The sequence below is a fragment of the Gymnoscopelus braueri genome, assembly GCF_963280865.1.
Source record: "Gymnoscopelus braueri genome assembly, chromosome: 15".
NCBI lineage: Eukaryota > Metazoa > Chordata > Actinopteri > Myctophiformes > Myctophidae > Gymnoscopelus > Gymnoscopelus braueri.
Window position 1 is genome coordinate 25,800,920 of NC_137620.1, and position 19,513 is coordinate 25,820,432.

The window sequence follows — 19,513 nt, forward strand, 5'->3', positions numbered from 1 at the left end:
TGTGTGTTCTCTGATTTACTCACACACACAATCACAAAGTATAAGCAGAAAAAAAGGTGAATTGTCCCCGCTGAGCACAACCGACCCGTCCATCACCATTCCGAATTTGGTGCTCACCATGCGCATGTCCGTGCGCTCCGGACTTGCTCACCAATCATCTAGGAGTGTTCAAAGGGGTAGTACAGGGTACAGTGTGCTTTGCCAAATGAAAATAGCAATCTTTCTATTTATAAAAGGCTTCACAACAAGGTTGGTGTAACAAAGACATTGGCTACATCAAATAGCGTTTTACATGCGTGGATTACAAAGATTATCAAGCGGTTCCACATTCTCTTCACTATATGTGCATTCCCTGGTTGTTGAGGTGCATTCCCATCAGGCAACACATCTTTTGAGCGACGCAATGTTAATCTGTATGTATGTGATGGGAGGTACATGGTTTTAATGTCAGAAGTCCAGTCGGTTTCTACTCCAACAGTCAACAAGACACCGAAAATAGAGAAGACATCCTTACACATTTTAACCACATCAGGTGGTTTAAAGTCTAGACCACCTGATGTGGTTAAAATGTGTGTAGTCTAGACTCTAGTCCACAGGATCAATGTCAACTCCATAGACAAATGAAACATAGAAAAAGTACCTACATTTTGGCACTGCCTCTTTCATATTAAAATGTAATAGTGCATCTTAGGCTAACCTTCTGAATGGTCACTGGCATCGACACGTCCCACTGGCTATGCTGTGGCAAAAGCGACAAATTAACTTGCTGATCTGAGTGACCTTGTACAGGCATCATGCCGCCACCCCCTCTCCCCTCTGCCTATTAACAGGATATATTGAGTGGTGATGTAAATATTTGCACATAACTTAATGGAACGGGTGGTCCAAGTACAATTCATGGGCAGCCATAGCAGAATGGGTAGCGAGCCCGCCTGGGAATCAAAAGGTCTCAGGTTCGATTCCCAGCCGTGGCAATGAGTCGCTGCGCAAGACACTTAACCCCTACCTTCTTCCCCCCAGCACTCAAGTCTGACCACTTGGGCAGCTGGGTGAAGCCGGTCAAATAAGTCAGATAACACCACAATATTTTGAAAAGGGTTCATTATGGCCCCAAGAATAACTGATTAGAATAACTGGTCACATACATCATGATGTTATAGTGGACAAAAGGACATCGTTAAACAGAATGCCCTCTCACTGGCGGAGAATTACACAACGGAACTCTAATACACACCACTCACATCTTCCATGCTTCCAGCATCAGGATCAGGTGGGAGCCAGTCTTGAGGCACAGTTTTCAAAAGGTTTCCAGTCTGTACATTGGAAACACTGAAAATCTGTAATAAAAAAGTCCTGCCTCCCCCCACTTCTGTTTTGCCTTTGCAGTCGCGTGAATAAGTCCAACTGAGTAATTAGTCAAATATACAGTATTTTAAATGACAAACAGATGACAGCTTCCTGTGCGGAACTGTCTGTAGCATTCGAAGATTGTGGAAGAGTCGTCTGCTTGAGAGTCTAGGTGAGAGCAGAGATGAGAAGAGATCATGCAGAATCACAGGAAGTAGGACACTTCAACACAGATCCACATTTTGCCTAGACAACAACTGAAAAACAGAGAGAGTAAAGAGAAGATGTGGAGTCTGTTTTCAATTTATTTTCTTCCCTTATGAAAAAAGGATGAAAGACCTAAACTAAACATCGTCTGAACAGAACTTGGGACAGCCATCAAGGAAATATGCGTCGACCGTCTGTTTAGTCTCTGATGCCACACCGCTGTGTCACTAATCAGTCTTACCTCTAAAACACAGGTTGCAAAAGTCACATTCATACACAAAAACATGGACAGCTGTGATTTATCTCTCTCTACTAGACACATGACGCGTGCGTACCCCCGTACAAGCGGATCTCATAAAAGGCACCGGCCTGCCCGAGATAATGATCTTTCTCTCAGTTTCATACAACTCTCTTCACCGTATGGACCACAATGACATTCAGGAATTTGAAGGGAATTAAAACCAAAACAAACGATAAAAAGAAAAAAGCAAAGTCTTGTCTTTAAGAGTCCTGCATTTTGGCGGTGCAGGAACTTTGAGAGGAAGGATCATGACCCCCACCAAGCGCTTTGATTTGGCCCATGTGTGTGTATGTGATCATCTGTATCAATGTAAACTTGTATTTTGTTTGTAGAAGTGAAAACGTGTGTGTGTGTGTGTGTGTACGGGATTGTCCTCGGTGTCCAAAGTGCCTCAGGAGGTGTTGGTGATGGGTTTGTATTTCTTGAGTCGGGTCCACTGTCCTGTAGAGTAGTTCATCTCGAACACTGTGTCGACCAGCATTGTGGTGCTTCCGGTGCCGTCCGCCTTGGGCAGGACCTCCGTGTGCTCGCTTAGCTTGATCTGGATGATGTCCCCTTGCTCCGGGCAGGGGTTCTCTGCAAGATGAGGTTTAGGTTCATTATTACACAAATGGTAGAGGCACACTGAAATGCATGGGCATTACAATAGTAAAAAATATAACAAGAAGCTTAAAAATCCTAAAAATATATCTGAAGTGAGAAGCCCCCACCAGGAGGACGTCGCGCCTCCGTCCAACTCCCCCTGTTCAACATTCCCCACTGACAGGCACTGCCCCAGCCTGTAGGAGCATGTACTGTGCAGTGACAAAGATCACCCTCCCTGTCCAGCCTCCCTCCCCTGAACACCAATTGTGTTTGTATAGCCCGTCGGCCCAACCGGAATCCACTGCAGTGGATTTTAAGCACTAGACTCCGCGGTGGTGGGTGGGTACTTTAGCCTTGCGGCACCCGAACGCCCAACAGTCAACCAATTTCTAATTTTAAGACTGTATCAACAGTTAAAAAGGGGTTTAAAAGCAGAGTGGAAAAGAGGAGCCTTCAGTCCATCAGTACATTTTCACATGCATTTGCTTATGTGAGGAAAGGGATCTTTTAAATGTTCAAGTTTATTTCCTGTCAGATACTGATACTCACAAACACTACAACAGGAATCAGATTCTACATTCATTTACAACTGTTATGTTAAGAGTGAAAAGATCTATTTGATTAATCGTTTCACTCCAACACGTTATTGTTGGTGAATTATGGACACTTTAGACAGTGTCTAAACTTATATTCTGTGGTGCTGGGGTAGCTGTTTAAAGGAGTGTTCGCACAATTAGAAAATATATCGTGATTAATCCCACAATTTGATAACATAAATCAAAAAAGAGAATCAACACTAAAATGTGTACAAAATGGTAAACAGAAATATTTCTTAAAAAGACCATTTAGATGTACATTTTTAAACAGGCAGTAAGAGAACTCTTGTACCTCTGGATCCAGCCATAAAGCCCAGAATGAGGGCCTTCTCTGGTCTGGTGACCTTGTTGGCCGTCTTGAACATCTCCTGGGCAGCGTACATCTGGTCTCTCTGGGGAGCAGACACAGCATATGGCAGAGAATTTAACACAGCACATCCAAGGACTCTAGCAAATCTGTCTGCAAGCAAGTATGAATTCAATACAGAACAAATACAGGACCACACACTCCAACAGAAACAAATAGTAGAGAGAAATATTGATTACATACCCAATATTAGCATTATTAGCTATAATACTGTAATACCTACAACACTATCCTATTTATATTATTTTCCCCCATCATATCATAACACTTTCACTACTACACTATTGAAAGCATAAAGCCTGATTAATACTTACAGAAATTAACAGATCTACAAGCTCAGAGCGCGTCACTGTGCGACAGTAAAATCAGGCATAAGTGTGCCACTGGTGATGTGATTTATTTTCTGTTTACTGAAGAGTATGATCGATCCCCTGATGGTTGATAATCACGGAGGGTTTCACTGTGCTTCCGTGAAAAATAATGTCATGGCGACCTCCCGTTCGCTTGTTATACCCAGTTGAAAATAGTATGTCTCGCCAAAAATACATAGTAAAACACAGGAGCCGAGATACAGGTTATTTCCCAAATAAATTAACCAGGAAGTGAATGGAGCAGTAAATCTTCGGATTACGTTATCTCCTGGTTCTTTGTGAAAAAACTAAAAACTAAAACATAAAAAATAAAATGTCATCATAAGTCTTCGTTGGCAGTGAGGGCGTTATGACGATGTCTCGTCATAAGTCGACCTTGGCAGTGAGTGAGTTAATGGGTTAAGACTATATGAGGACCGGCAGGCGACCAGGGACAGTAAGCCCTCACTGTCCCCTCTGTGCTGTAAGCGTGACAATCTCACATCCTCAGGTTGTTCCTTACCGTGAGCGAGAGGTTCTTTTTGGGCTGCGGCTGAGGCGGCGTGGGGGTCGGGGTGGCGGCCTGCGGCGTGCTCGGCGGCTGGGCGGGGGTCTCCGGCTGGCTGGCCGTGGCGGCGGCCGGGGGCCCGTTGCTGGCGGGCGTGGATGCCGGCGTGCTGGGGGAGGCGGGGGTGGCGGGGCTGGCCGTGGTGCCGGCGTTGTACATGGGCGTCCTCTGCTTGTACTGACCGGGCAGGGTGGTGGTGGTGGTCGCCGCGGCGACCGTGGAGGAAGCAGAGGTGGCTCCCCCTCCGCCGCCTCCCGCCCCTACGCCCGCCGTGGCCGACTCCTCGGGCTGCCGCGTCGACTGCAGGGCGTCCCGGCCGGACCCGCCTGCGTTAGCTGGGGAGGGCAGGGAAAAGAGACGTCTCAGTGTATGAGATTACTCTGTCTAACCACATGGGCCCTAGCTGGGCATGTCATAACATTTGGTGGTGAAAATAGCCGATGTACAAGCTTACAATGCGCGTTGTGAGCTTGCAAATCGGATATTACTGCTGAAGAGTTTTGGTGTAGAAGTAAAAAGTACCGGTCAACAAAGTGTTTAAAGGGATAGTTCACCCAAAAAAATACTTTTTTTCTATCGATTAGTCACCCTGTGGAGAATTCAAGGATATTCTTCAATCATTTGATGACCAGCGGACCGGTAGGCAGCGATTCCGGTTGGAGTCGATCAAAAAAAAAAATTCTAATCATGAATTCAAGTCTCCATGGGGTGACTCATCGATAGAAAAAAAGTCATTTTGGGGGTGAACTATCCCTTTAAGTGGTTACAGGAGCACATTGATATTCACAGCCTATAAAGGTTATGGCATGCAGGGAAAACAAGACAGACAGACAGACCTGGCTGTGCCTCTGAGCTGGGAATGTACGAGGAGGACGGCACCATGCTGGGCGTAGCCGGCAGGTAGCTGGTTGACGGGAGGGCGCTCTCGTTGCTCAACGCCCCCAGTTTCTGAAACACAAGACGCATGAGTGAGCAACGGACGTAGTAGGGGTGTGTGCATGCCTGGGTATGGGCTAGTATTATTATAATATAGTACGGAGATTGGGAGCCCAATATTGAGTATCGTATCATAAGCCAAGTGGGGTCAAACAAGACTAAAAACAAAGAGAAGGAGAGAGTGGACAATACCTGTGTAGAGACCAGGCCAGCAGCATAGTCCGGCGTGGCGTTCTCAACCACGGTTTCCTCTTTGGCTGCTTTCTCTACAGCCTCCGTGTCTGAAGTGGAGGACATACACAAAAACAACAACAAAGTTATAGCACTGATCCTCAGCCAGGTTTTCATTATTTGACTGGAAGAAGACAGTAAAGAGAGAGAGAGAAAATTCACAACAAATGTCAATCGGCAATTAAGTTAAAGACCAAAATCTTACCCAATGTCTTTCTTCTCCTCTTAGCCTCTCTACCAGCACCAACCATGTCCAACTCCGAGATGTCCAACAACTGGAAAGCAAATCCACAACAGTCACAAATGCACTCTGTTCATGCATTCACTTCCAAACGTGGTTCGTTCAATCGATCAATCGGTAAATAACACAAAATATAATAAACATTACCTTGACCCCCCTCTCTTTCCGCAGAGGCGTCGTGCGGGCTGGGGCAATGGCTGTGCGGTTACTGGGAGGGCTGAACATGCTGGGGGTGGTGGGACTGCGGAACGGAGCCTTGGGAATGCCTTTCAGAGGTGCTACAATGTGAACGTAAAGAGTATTACATTGACAAAAATCCAGATGCAAATGGAAGAGAAGAATGAACACCAGCGTAAGAAGAAACCAACAAGAGAATCAATGAGTTGACAAATATCCCCGTCTGCCTCCCTCTAATCATGTCTCAATTCAAACTCTATCATCATAAAACTGTGTGTGTGTGTGTGTGTGTGTGTGTGTGTGTGTGTGTGTGTGTGTGTGTGTGTGTGTGTGTGTGTGTGTGTGTGTGTGTGTGTGTGTGTGTGTGTGTGTGTGTGTGTGTGTGTGTGTGTGTGTGTGAACTCACTAGTGGTGTCAATCTTTTTGACCAATCCTCTCCCTTTCGCATGGAAAGGCAATGTCTTTTTCAGCTGTTGGGCTGTTTCCGTGGCTAAAAAAGAAAACAGAAATGGTGATGATTTAACAGAACAGAAACTTTGGATTTTCATCAAAATAATAAACATTCAACACTTGTCTATCAACAGGCTAGGATCCACCCACTGGCTCTCTCTCGATTTAGTCTTTTAAAAAAAGAAAATAAAACATTTAATTCAGACAAATGTGAACAAAGCAGATTGAACAAATTCAATATATATTTTTTAATTAGTCATGTAATGGCTCTTCATGTTATACTTTTGGAATTGAAAGATCTCTAGAGAGCAACAGGGATGATTTTGTTAAGATATTGTCAGAATCTGCTTTGTCCACGTTTGTTCGTGATTACCTACAGCTTAAACTAAAGATCTGTTGTCCCATAACATACGGTCAATTTAAATCTTTGATTGCAGACATACCCACAGGTGTCTGCAACTGCTTTTAAACTTTGTTGCATCACATGATAGGGAAAAGTTTCTGTTTTGTTTTGTTTTATCGTTGATGTGAATATGTGAAAATGAAATTGTACTGTGATGTATCTCAACGACACCGCAAATGAGGGCAATCTCAATGTCCTTTGAGAATAAATAAAGGTTTGAATGAATGAAATTAGCACAATTAAAGTATTCCATTTGTGTGATTTTGAGACCTGCTATGCAAATGAATAGAGAGAGAGAGAGAGAGAAGAAATCACTATGTTTTGTTCCCCACTCAGAGCACAGGAGACCTGTGATGCTGTTGTGTGTGTGTATATATACAGTACAGCACTTGACAGAGGGAGATGGCTTACATTTCTGTAGCAGCTCTGCCCTGAGGGTGGCACTCTTGGGCTTCCTCTTGAGCTGGAAATGTTTGACGGGGGGCGTGAGCGGTCCCACCAGGGTTGTAAGGGCGTACTTGTTCAGGTACTGGCACTCCAGTGGCAGCATGGCGGAAGCTTCACACTCAGTCACTGGGGGTTCAAGGAAGAGGAAGAAACTTTGAGTTGAAAAAATTACCTACTCTAGAGCAGCCACTCATTCTGAAGTTCTTTCATATTGCAATTGGAGCCCGAGCTAAGCCAGACATTTGGGTCTGATGCCGATTTTGAAAAAAAAAACTCTTAAATCAAACTCTTGAAATCAATTTGAAAAACTATGAGAACATTTTACTTGTAAATTATAAGCAAACGAACACAAATGAACTTTGATAGATTTTACATGAAGTATATAGATATTAAAACTTAAATGTATGAAAAAAACATTTAACTTTAAATTACACAATGAACAAGCAGACAAGTTACAAGTTAAAATATACATAAACTGAACTTTATTTTATGTAACTACTTAAGCCCTATTAAAAGAAAAAAACAAAATAGCCGATCTATAAGCACACAAACACAAAGCGTCAGTGTAACGCCTTTTGAGGGTGTAGATCTGCCATTTTTGAACCAAATTCGGACACATCGGCAGCATAATTGCCAATTTCCAAAAAGTAAATTAAAAAATAGTAAATAATGGCCCATATATCGTCCATACCGATATATCGGTCTGGTTTCAATAATAAATGTGAAAGATGTGTCGGATGAATTTCTGGAAGCTGTATAATGTCAACTTCAGCTGTTGGCAAAAAATAAAAGAAAACGTTTTTTTGCCCGTTTCCTGCACAGAGCAGAAGTGAGCAACCGGCATCTGAACCGTCAGGCTTCAGCATTACAAATACAAAATAACAAGTTTCCAACTGTTAAATTGCTGTACTTTCAGTTTGCTGCCCTGTTACTTGGATTACTTGGCAAAACAAACTTGATAGAGCAATAGATCAAAAGACTAAAACACATCTTATTGCGTACAAGTTCAACAAGAACACTTCCCGATGTATAGGACTGAAACAGATGAACAGGCTACTAGCATAACAGGTGTTCACGATGTCACTTATTTGAACTCCCAGACGACCACACAACGTCTGCCATTACTGATTACTTTGAGCTATAGTAAAGAGTACTTCAAGGATATTGTCTCTCACTCTACTTCATTCCTCACAACAGACTCCTTTGGCAGTTTCATGATGCATGCTGCTAACCCAAGCAGAGACCAATGCAAATTATTTTCAGTAGTCCACATGCAAAAAATACACTTTATTAGCACATTTTATTCAGAGGAAGTTACTCAGTAAGCATCAATATCACCCTTATGTGCTACTGAAAACTATCTTGACTGATCAATTGCTGTATATGAATATGTAATGTAAGATACATGGGCAAATAAAGAAATGCAAATAAAGAAATCCCTTAACCAGATGAACCCTAGCGTCCCTGTTCTAAAGGCAAACACTTGGCACAATCCTCAAGTATAAATATGAAGCATGTCAGGAACAAAGTGAGGGAGCAGCTAGAGAAGCTACTGTGTCGTCCGTCCACTATGCTATTTGGACATTCAATTTCCTTCACACTTAATAGGTTCTCCTCTAGACTGTGGAACCATTGGCGCACTTGTCTGTATGTTCAAAACTTAACATGGCGGAAGTCTTTTTATTTTTCTTATTTTTATGTTTTGTATAGTGTTTTTATTGTGATATGGATCCCCCTCGGGTGCAAAGCAGTGTGCATATCGCAACCTTTAAAAATAGTTTGGGCACAGAGAGCGAATATTTGATGGTCAGACTTCATCACTGCACAACGCACTGTTGCTCGCGCTACGTCAGGATAGCCTGGTTGAAAGACGCCTTAATGACTTTTCACTAGCAGTGAGGATGGGGTGTAATAATCAGGTGTTTCAGGTCTACTCCTATTCTGATGAGAACATACTAGGATAACATAATCCCTACCTTTCTCTCGGAGTTCCCCTAGGATGTCCTGCACGTTGGGGTTCTGCTCCTCCAGGTCTAGATTAAGGGAGCCTGTCTCTGGGAAGGACTTGAGGATGTCAGCCACCATAAGCACCCAGGGCTCAGAATCCACCGTAGCCATTTGGATGATTTCTGACAGGGCCTCCTTCATCTGAAAAGAGTGGAGCAGTGTGATTGTAAGCCCAGCGGTTGTGTGGTAAAAATGTAAAAAGGACAAAAGAGTCAAAAAGGTTGAAATGTAAATTCTGTTGCTAAACTGTGAAATAACCGGGGGGAAATGTTTTACCATGAACCACTTGAACCCTAGTGTCCCTATTCAGGGCATGTCATAATAGGCAAGTATTTGGCTATAATTGCCAATCTACAAGCTCACAACACATTGCAACTTGTTTTGAGGTCGTAGATCAGCTATTTTCAGCAACAAGATTGTATGTAGAGGGAGAAAATGAGGGGGCCAAGGACAAACCCCTGGGTGACCCCGGTCAAGTGACTGAATAGTGTGACTCGAGAGATCTGACAATAAAAAGGTTAGGATTATGCTTAACCACTTATGCCCTATTCAACAAACGTTCACAAATAGCCAATCTACAAGCTCACACATTGCATTGTGATGCGTTGTGAGCTTGTAGATCTGCTGTTTTTGAACACTGAACATTCTTGAAAATGTATGGATATAATATGTATAATTGCATGCCTAAAATGGGGACCCACGGTGAAAGTGATAAAAGATTTATTTCAATGTGTCAGAGGAAGACAACGAGAAGTGTCAAGCATCTAAATTTACGGACACTATGATGTAATATCCAAGCAGTATACATACATACGTAGTAACAGAGGATTCAATGCAGTTTTCACTATTGTAAGTCTAACTCATTTAACTTTATTATGACAGTCCCAACATACATTGCTGTGGTTTGCATGTATACTGTATACATACTGTAGGTGTATGCAAAATGTTGGGCACCTTTGCTCAAATTGCATGCTTTGTCAAATCTCTCCAAGTAACCTATTATTTGCTGAATCTGAAAATAATACAGTAAATGCGGCAAGTGGTAAGTGTGGCAAAGGTTTGAACAGTGAGCACACTGTCACTCAAGCAACCTTGCAGAAGTCACAACATCCTCATGGATTAGAGATGAGCCTGTTGCTCTTGAGGCTATAGGCACGGCCAATTTATGAATTATTATAAATGATATTATACTGTCTTCATAAAAAGGTACAACCAACCTTACAAAATACCACTAGTGACTCTGAAAGGGTGCCAAAACTCACAATAACACATTTACACTGTTTTTGAGTAATTTCTTTTTAAGACAGAGAAGGACAAGAACATAGTAAATGTGCATTCACAGACACTGTTAACTTATTTCCACTTGGACATTTTAGTAAAACACGTAGCCTTGGATCAAGGCTATAATATATGTACGAAAGTAAAAGTCAGACTCAATAAAATACATCCATGATAAGTCTTGATCCAAGGCTATATAAAAACATGCATTTTTGACCAACGTTTTGCATACAACTGCAAACAGTAAAACCATTCAATATCAACTTAACAAGTCAGAGAGATTATAAATGGAACGGTTCCACCTGTAAACTCTCTGAGGTTGGATGAGGATTTTACTGTGCAGCCCCTTATGCTAGCCTTGGATCAAGACTATCATAGATGTATTTTATAGATTTTGACATTTACGAAAGTAAAAGTCAGACTTGATAAAATACATCCATGATAGTCTTGATCCAACGCTACATAAAACATGTAATTTTGACCAACGTTCCGCAGACTTTTGCATACAACTGCACACAGCAAAACCATTCAATATCAATTTAACAAGTCAGAGAGTTAATAAATGGAACGGTTCCACCTGTGTAGACTCTGAGGTTAGATGAGGATTTCACTGTGCCGCCCTAGCCTATCATTGATGCATTTTATCGATTTAGATACGAAAGTCAAAGTCGGACTCAATAGAATACATATGATAGTCTTCATACAAGGCTAGTACCGCCCCTTATGCAAGCATATAGCTGCCATGCAACAGATGCAGACTTATTGCACACACACACACACACACACACACACACACACACACACACACACACACAGAGCTACATCTACAGTGTGAAGTCTCTCTCAACAATGTATTTGTCCTGCAAATGTGACATCGCCCCCCCCCCCCCCACACACACACACACACACACACACACACACACACGAGATCTCCAGCAGACAGACAGATCAATGAACCCAGTGCAACCTGATTCTTCTTGCTAACGTTAGCCAGTGTGTTAGCCGCTGTCAACAGTAACAGTATCAGTGAAGCTAACTAGCTAGCTTTGGTTGGATGAACTGTGTTGCATGTTGTGACCACAACACCGTCTCGGTTAGAGAGAATAGAGACAGTGTGGGGCGACAGACATTGATTGAATACTTTATTAACAGTGCGCCCCCCCAAAAAAGCACAGAAAGTACAGTTCTATACAAAAGGATGCTAAAAGGATTAACCCCAAGAAAGCACTATAGCTTGTTTCCATTGGGCTCCTGTGTTTTCAAGCAAGTTGGTTTGGTCTTTTAGATTATTATGACACGGTTATTATTGCTATTGTTTGTGAAGCCAACGGCTAAACGTTCCACAGCTTATGTTAGCATTGATACCGTTGACTCCCAGCAGCAGCAGTTGTGGAAAGTAATTAAGTACATTTACTCAAGTACTGCACTACAATTTTGAAGTGTTTTTTTTTTATTTCCAATTTTCTGTACTTTTACTCCACTACATCTCAAATATTGTACCTTTTACTCCACTACAATTGAAAACTTTAGTAACTAGATACTTTGTAGATTTTGATTATTATTACAAAACATACATTTCAGCCCTATTTAAACTTTGGCAATTTGAAAACAGCCAATGAGCTTGCAGATCTGCTATTTTCAAAATATATATAATACATTTTATACATTGTGAAATGGGACATTTTGCACAATATAAGTGCTTTCTACTTTTGGTACTTTAAATACATTTCGATACCAATAATGTTGAAGGCTGACTCGCTGAAGTGGTCAATGTAGGTTTTATAATAATAATCAAAATCTATAGAGTAACTAAAAGTTTAAAATAATTGTAGTGGAATAAAAGTACAACATTTGCCTCTTGAGATGTAGAGGAGTCGAAGTAAAAGTCGTGAAAACTGGAAACACTCGAGTAAAGTGCAGTACTTCGAGTAAATGTACTTAGTTACCTTCCACCACTGAGCAGCAGCAGCAGCTCAGTGGTGGCTCTACAAAGTAACTAGTAACTTAAAAGTTTTCAAATAATCGCAGCGGAGCAAAAGTATAATATTTGCCACTAAAGCAGTGGGACCCCCATTTGAAAAGATAAGCCAGGGACCCCAATAAGAGAAAGGTTTTTACAGCTCTCTAGCAGTGATTCTCAACCATTTTCATTTCAAGGACCCCCAGTTTAACATGCATTAGGCTACGGACCCCCATTTAATGGCATTTATACCTCTGCTCTGGGACCCCAAATTGTAAAATTAATGTTAATTTAACTCTGAGAGTTACAGAGCGATAAGGGTCCATTTGGTTCCTATGAATCATTTAGCTGGGTACCCCCTGGTATCCCCTCAAGTACCCCTGGGGGTCCCCGGACCCCACTTTGAGAACCAATGCACTAAAGTACATTACTCGAGTAAATGTACTTAGTTACTTTCCACCACTGGTAGTCACAGGGCACAGCAACCCACCTCGTCCACGGTCCTGCGGGGCAGATGCAGCATCCCCAGCAGCAGCTTGAGCTTCACCGGCGGCGACAGGCTGGAGAAACACAGGCGTATGTTGTCGATGACCGACACGGTGAGCAGCGAGGCTATGCTGGCGGGCGCCCACAGCTCGTCCGTGGATCCCAGCTTGTTGTGAAGCCACAGGCCGGTGTCGCTATCCTTCATCGACGCCATCTTGGAAAAAGAAGCGCTTTTCGGTCGGGCATTTTAACGGGCTACCTAAGAGAGAGAGAGAGAGAGAGAGAGAGAGAGAGAGAGAGAACGTCCCCAGCGAGGACCCCACCCACCCTCATGTTCTGTGTTTCTGTTGTCTCTGCTTGATGATAAAATGTATTTATTGTTTTATAAAGTTAGCAGATTCATTATTATTAGTATTAGTATTGTTATTATATAATTAATTATATAAATATATGTTTTACTATTATTATTATCATTATTTTTATCATTATTATCATCTTCATTATTATTACTATCTATATGTATACACCATTATTATTATTATCATGTGTGTGTTTCTGTTGATTTTGTTTGATAATACAATAAATACATCCAATGATGGGGGAGATGGATATTTATAGTATTATCAAATTAGCAGATTCATTATTATTATTATTATTATTATTTTACTATCATCATCATCATCATTATTATTATCATTATTATTATTATCATCATCATCATCCCCACCCTCATGTGTGTTTTCTGTTATCTGTTTGTTAATTAAATAAATACATCCAATGATGGGTAGGCTACTTCAGTAAATGTACTTAGTTACACAACTGATCATCATCATCATCATTATCATTATTATATTAGTTATTTATACTTTGTAGTACGACAGTTGTTCGCCAAAAGGAACAGATCTACAAGCTATAACTTATAAGATATAGCATCATCATGTCCCTTTATATTCATTAAATACATTGAAAGTCATCTATGAATCAACTTAAATTTCAAATGTATATTGTCACATCGCATCACACGTTTCCATGTGTGAAAGGGGGGGGGGGGGTGAAAGTATTTACAATAGGCTATTCCTCAAATTGCAGTTATAAAAAAGGAGTCACAAGAAAAGGAAAATGCTTGTCAAATAACAAAATAACATATACACTATAGGTGTGTACTAAAATTAAAATAAAGAAATAATGCAAAGTACCGTAGCCTCTTGGGCAAGTATCATCACTTACTTAATTCATAATTTACCTTTTACCTTCCTAGAAATGTAGTGGAGTCAAAACAAAATACACAATTTTTCTTTGAAATGTAGTGGAGTGAAAGTCATAGGTATCTAAAAATACAAATATTCAAGTAAAGTACACATACTCAAAAGATTACTTAAGTACAGCACTCAAGTAGGCCTACTGTATTTTGTCACTACACTGGTCATATAAATACTTTATATCCTGGTCCTGACCTGGTGCTATCCTGGCTCTGACGATGTGCAGGGCCTTCCCACTGCCCTCAGTTCCCATAATAACAGGCTTGTCAGAATGCTCTTGATGATGCTCTTGTAGAATGTAGAGCAGGGGTCTTCAACGAAAAGAGCAGACTAAAAAAAAGAGCAGACTAAATACAGACTGAAAAGTCAAGTATTGACGATTTAAGTCGTTTATTGTCTGAAAATACACATTATCATGAATCCAACATACACTGATGACAGTGCTATATGAAATCTATGAAAAAGTGGAATCTTCAACACAATATGTAGTGGGGGGGGGTCCTTGCTTCATCTCTCTCTCAGCTAAGGGGTCCTTGGATTGAAAAACGTTGAAGACCCCTGTCCTAGACTGTATAAGAACACTGAACAGCAAATAGAAACCAGACTTTCCACAGGGCGTTTTACTACGGAAAGCCTGGTGTCACAAGGTTACTCCAGGTGAGAAAGAGTGGTATGAAGAGCCATGGGAATTGCATCATCAGTGGAACTGTTTTGATAATAATGTAAACTGCCATGGGTCCATGTGGCATGCAGCATGGAACAAATGTATAGTCCCTCACCAACCTTGCAAAGCATTCACTGACAACTGAGGTCAATTAGTATAGTGATTATACGTAAATATCAAGTACAATGTTATAAAGCCACCTTTCTCTTTTTTTATGAATGGCCTCTAAACTATGCAGCCCTGTCGATTGTAAAATATAAGAATAGACCAAATTAAAATGTTCGCATTTCAAACAAGGCTCCATGTCCTATGTGCCCCTCTCGATTGAAGGAGCACCTGAGTGGAGAGAGTGAGCAACTTGCTGTACCTTGGAAATTCAGGATGTCACAGAAAATCCTTCTGCTTTGCTGCCAGAGCTTAGTGGCAGAGGGGGCCCATCACTGTTTGGAATGGGAATAGGCTAAACACTCCCAGGAGTCCTTCAGAGTAGTGGTTCTCTCTTCTCTCTTTTTCATGTCAAGGATCCCTAAATTAATGTGTATTTGGCCGCGGACTCCCATCTGAAAAGATTTTGATACTGATACTGTGTATAAATAGAGCCATGGGAGTCCCCGGACCCCACTTTGAGAAACCCTGCATTAGACCAAGGACCACCATAACTCCGAGAGTGTACAAATGGAACCAAATGGACCCTTCAGAGTTACAACCACTTAAGGGTCCATTTGGTTCCTAACTATCCTCCATCACTTATCTGGGGACCCCCTGGAACCCCCTCAAGGACCCCTAGGGGTCCCTGGACCCCACTTTGAGAACCAATGCTTCAGAGGATGGTCCATTTGACAAACAAAACAAACAACATTGTGCTGCTTAGTGACAAATAAACCTTGAATCTTGTCATATTCCTTCATTCAATGTAGAAATCATTGACTATATAAACGGTACACTACGTTATGTGTAGTAATTACCTGTCTATAGAGCAATTATAGCTAACCCACTAAAAGACAAACACAGCACAGGCCTACTGTATGTAGCCAAGAAATATACTTTTAGCTAACATTTTATTCCCAATGAAATAAATACCCCTTGGCTTGCAATATTATTCTTCTAATGCACATTTTGCAGTTCTTTACCAAGAATTCAGTGGTGTAAAGTAACTACGTTTACTCAAGTACTGTACTTAAGTACAATTTTGAGGTATTTTTTACTTTAATGGAGTATTTCCAGTTTCCAGTACTTTTACTTCTACTCCACAACATCTCAAAGGCAAATATTGTACTTTCACTCCACTATAATTATTTGAAAACTTTAGTTACTAGTTACTTTACAGATTTTGATTATTATTACAAAACATACATTAACCACTTCAACCCTATACATTTCGGCCATTTGTAAATAGCAGATCTACAAGCTCACAATGCATCGCATTGCGACTCATAGTGAGCTTGTAGATCGGCTATTTTCAAATGATTTTTATACATTTGAAAACTTGTGAAATGGGACATTCAGCACATTCAGCATAGAGTATTTCTACATTGCAGTATTGCTACTTTTACTTAAGTAAAACATGTGAGTAAGTTCTTCCACCACCACAGCAAGAAATATAGGCCTACTTTTATTTTAGCAAAACATTTTATTCCCAATGAAATAAATACCACTTGTGCTTGCATCATTATAATGTTTCTAATGCACATTTTGCAGTAGAAACAGTTTTATTTTTAAGTCCACAACCGGATGTTATTTTTAAATATTACTTTTATTTTGAAGTCATTGATCAGGAAAGCCGAGTGTTTGTTAGGATCGGTTGACTTGACACTGGTGGAAGATCATATCGTCCTGCATTGTGAACATTTTTACCAATTGTGAGTACATTGTAAAATAATGATGTCTGTAGGCATAGATATTTATCGGTATTGTTACAATTAATTTGGCAATTGTTAGACGTATCATCATCTGAGGCGGATGATGGCACTTTAGCCTATGTTATGAATGTCGTTACATATCTCTATGTAGGCCATATAATAAAAGGCTAATAATAATAATGAGGTTGTTTACATATTCCAGGTAATTGATCTACATTCCCATCGTTATGGCGTCCAGTGGGATTGTGCAAGCAGCGATGCTTCTTCTGGCCGTGCAGCTGCTCTGTCTCCGGGCAGCTGATGCTGAGGAGACAGGGACCGTCATCCCTGCTGAAAGTAGGTCCATTTTAGCCCTGGAACATGACTGTCATATCATGACAGTCATGGATGAACTTCAACCTGGTGTTTGCACTTTCTCCATTTACAGCCCGTACATCTACACAAACATTCAGATTTCAAATATAAAGTGCTTACCCCATGGCCACGGATGTTACAATTGTACTCGGGCCCACATAAGTACCCGTATGTTCCGTATTGTTCAATAAAAAGCATTTTAATCCGATCGGTGGCCATTTTCTCCGTTTTTTTGCCATCCGACCCCATCGGTTGGGAGGTGTATTGCACTCTGATACATTATAACTCTATGAGACAGATCGGATTAAAATGCTTTTTATTGAACAATACGGAAGATACGGGTACTTCTGAGGGCCCGTACAGAATTGCAACATCCGTGGCCATGGGGTATGCACTTTATATTTGAAAGCTGAACGTTTATGTAGATGTAAATGGAGAAAGTGCAAACACCAGGTTGAAGTTCATTCACGACGGCCGTGACAGACGACCGTCATTTCATTTATTTTCCATCCTGTGCGGCGTTTCACCTGTTCAATAAACAGTGTATTTTGTGTGTGCATAAATACATACAGTAACAGTATGTTGGCTCAATGTTGCTATATTCCCCATTAGTGACTAATGATTATCAATCTCAGCCATCTCTTCTTTGTTGACATGTCTCATCCAGCATAACATGTAGGCCTGGCCTACTAGGCCATTCATTCTAGTTGGGTGCTGTCCATCTATTTACCTGTCTCTTTTTCCAGGCCGCCCGTGCGTGGATTGTCATGCATTTGAGTTTATGCAGAGGGCATTGCAAGATCTAAAGAAAACTGCTTTCAACCTTGATGCAAGGGTATGTGAAATATATCTTTAGACCCATGGATTTTATCTGGTGTAACATATATAAAATATTATTATTATTATTTATTTTTAAAGCCACCAAGGAAACATCCTGTACATGTTTTATAAAGAAAATTGGCTTTGGGTTGATGTGCTCAGCCAGACTGGTTGTCTTATATAACGGAAGGTACTTTTTCTCTCTCTTCATCTTACTCAATAGACAGAGACGCTGGTACTGAGGGCAGAGAGGAGGGCTCTGTGTGATTGTATGCCCACCAATTCACTGCGTTGAACACCGGTCTACATCACACCCTGTCTGTCTGACGCAAACAGTCCCTTCCAACCTTTGCCTGATACTCAGTCCAGGATATTTCATTTTCTCACATATCAGCAATATGGGTTTTGATTTGACTCCATGCATCATTACACATAATATTGTTTAGCTTTTTTCAAATTGAATGTGAAACCACCTAGAGATTTTTGTTATATTTTAAAATAGTACTTGGAAATTGTAAATCAGCTTGATTATTTGTTTGTTTTTGCTGGGTAAAGGAATTGTACATTCTCATTCGGTAAATGTTTTCGTATGAGGCAGCTGTTATTTGTAAACCCTAGTGTAGAGGGTACACTGTAAAATGTAGATAGAATCCATATACAATGTATTTCTTGAATGTGTTAAGAGATTTATCTTTATGATTGCTATAAATGTCAAACAGTAGCATTACACACTGATAACCCTATAATTTGTTGAACTGTGTCAACAAACTAACAGACATAGTTTAGTTGCTCTTAATAATCAAGATTATTTTACTAAACCGCATTATTCCATAATGGCTCTATGAATTGATTTCTAACCCATGGTCTGCATTGTGTGAAGCGGTCAACAGATAAGTAACTTAAGTTGCATACACTGCAGTAGTAGTTATTATAACTTAATTTGAACAGTAGCTATCGTTTCAAGAGCAACACAAAGTGCGCCCAGAACTTCCAAACATTATTTTAAGCCAGCATGGAGCAGGTGGAGGTTATTTGTTTAGAGTAAATTAACTGGTTTGTTTAAATTTAGCGCAATGATGTAGCATGAATCTAGAGCACTTTTTATTAACTTATTCTCAGTATAGGCTATATGTGTACATATGTCAATTGTTTGTACATATCTTCTAAAGTAAATGGAGTCATCAGTAATTATGTAAATTGTGTCATTGGATGTTACAAAGTTATGACACCCTATCAAGAAACTCAGTCAGGGGGATTGCTCACTATTGTAGTTGTGTAAAGTTGTTTGTCTTTACTGTATACAATGTAGTAAATGTATTTAAAATTAGAGCGAAATGTTAGTATTAGATGAACCGCTATGTTGGGTTGGGACTGTGTGGGTGGGTAGAAGAAGTTGTGATGGGAGACATAAATGTTAGTTGCTTTATCATCGATGTACTTTGGAGAACATTGTTCTTAGTTGAATCTATGTCACAGGAATTGCCTTTAGTATCTTAATATATTAAAAACACTGTCAAAATCTTCACTGCTTCACTTTCTGCCCCCCCCCCCCCCCCCCACACACACACACACCATTTTTGTGCTGACATTTCTCCTGCCACAAACAGTGAGATAAGTTAAA

The 19,513-nt window shown here is 40.7% G+C and overlaps 2 protein-coding genes across 2 annotated transcripts; one reads left to right on the forward strand and one right to left on the reverse strand.

The window, feature by feature from the left end:
* Nucleotides 1-1,634: 1,634 nt before the first annotated feature.
* On the reverse strand, nt 1,635-13,187 carry nelfa (negative elongation factor complex member A). The gene is made up of 11 exons (XM_080451483.1): nt 12,942-13,187; nt 9,183-9,354; nt 7,171-7,332; nt 6,313-6,396; nt 5,877-6,007; nt 5,694-5,763; nt 5,450-5,538; nt 5,158-5,269; nt 4,277-4,656; nt 3,329-3,428; nt 1,635-2,431 (listed from the first exon to the last, which is right to left on the reverse strand). The coding sequence occupies exons 1-11, from the start codon at nt 13,149-13,151 to the stop codon at nt 2,247-2,249; spliced, it is 1,695 nt and encodes a 564-aa protein (XP_080307609.1). The 5' UTR covers nt 13,152-13,187; the 3' UTR covers nt 1,635-2,246.
* A 3,468-nt stretch (nt 13,188-16,655) lies between these two features.
* Nucleotides 16,656-19,257, forward strand: nicol1 (NELL2 interacting cell ontogeny regulator 1). Its single transcript, XM_080451331.1, has 4 exons — nt 16,656-16,719; nt 16,922-17,055; nt 17,820-17,908; nt 18,116-19,257. Exons 2-4 carry the CDS (start codon nt 16,947-16,949, stop codon nt 18,185-18,187), a joined length of 270 nt encoding a protein of 89 aa, XP_080307457.1. The 5' UTR covers nt 16,656-16,719; nt 16,922-16,946; the 3' UTR covers nt 18,188-19,257.
* The last annotated feature ends 256 nt before the right edge of the window (nt 19,258-19,513 follow it).

Coding starts and splice junctions, on each gene's coding strand:
- nelfa (XM_080451483.1), bottom strand. CDS start 13,151: ATGGCGTCGATGAAGGATAGCGACACCGGCCTGTGGCTTCACAACAAG. Junction 9,355..12,941: donor CCCGCAGGACCGTGGACGAG/GTGGGTTGCTGT, acceptor CACTCTTTTCAG/ATGAAGGAGGCCCTGTCAGA. Junction 6,397..7,170: donor GGCAGAGCTGCTACAGAAAT/GTAAGCCATCTC, acceptor TTTCTTTTTTAG/CCACGGAAACAGCCCAACAG.
- nicol1 (XM_080451331.1), top strand. CDS start 16,947: ATGGCGTCCAGTGGGATTGTGCAAGCAGCGATGCTTCTTCTGGCCGTG. Junction 17,056..17,819: donor GACCGTCATCCCTGCTGAAA/GTAGGTCCATTT, acceptor CTCTTTTTCCAG/GCCGCCCGTGCGTGGATTGT. Junction 17,909..18,115: donor CTTTCAACCTTGATGCAAGG/GTATGTGAAATA, acceptor CTTACTCAATAG/ACAGAGACGCTGGTACTGAG.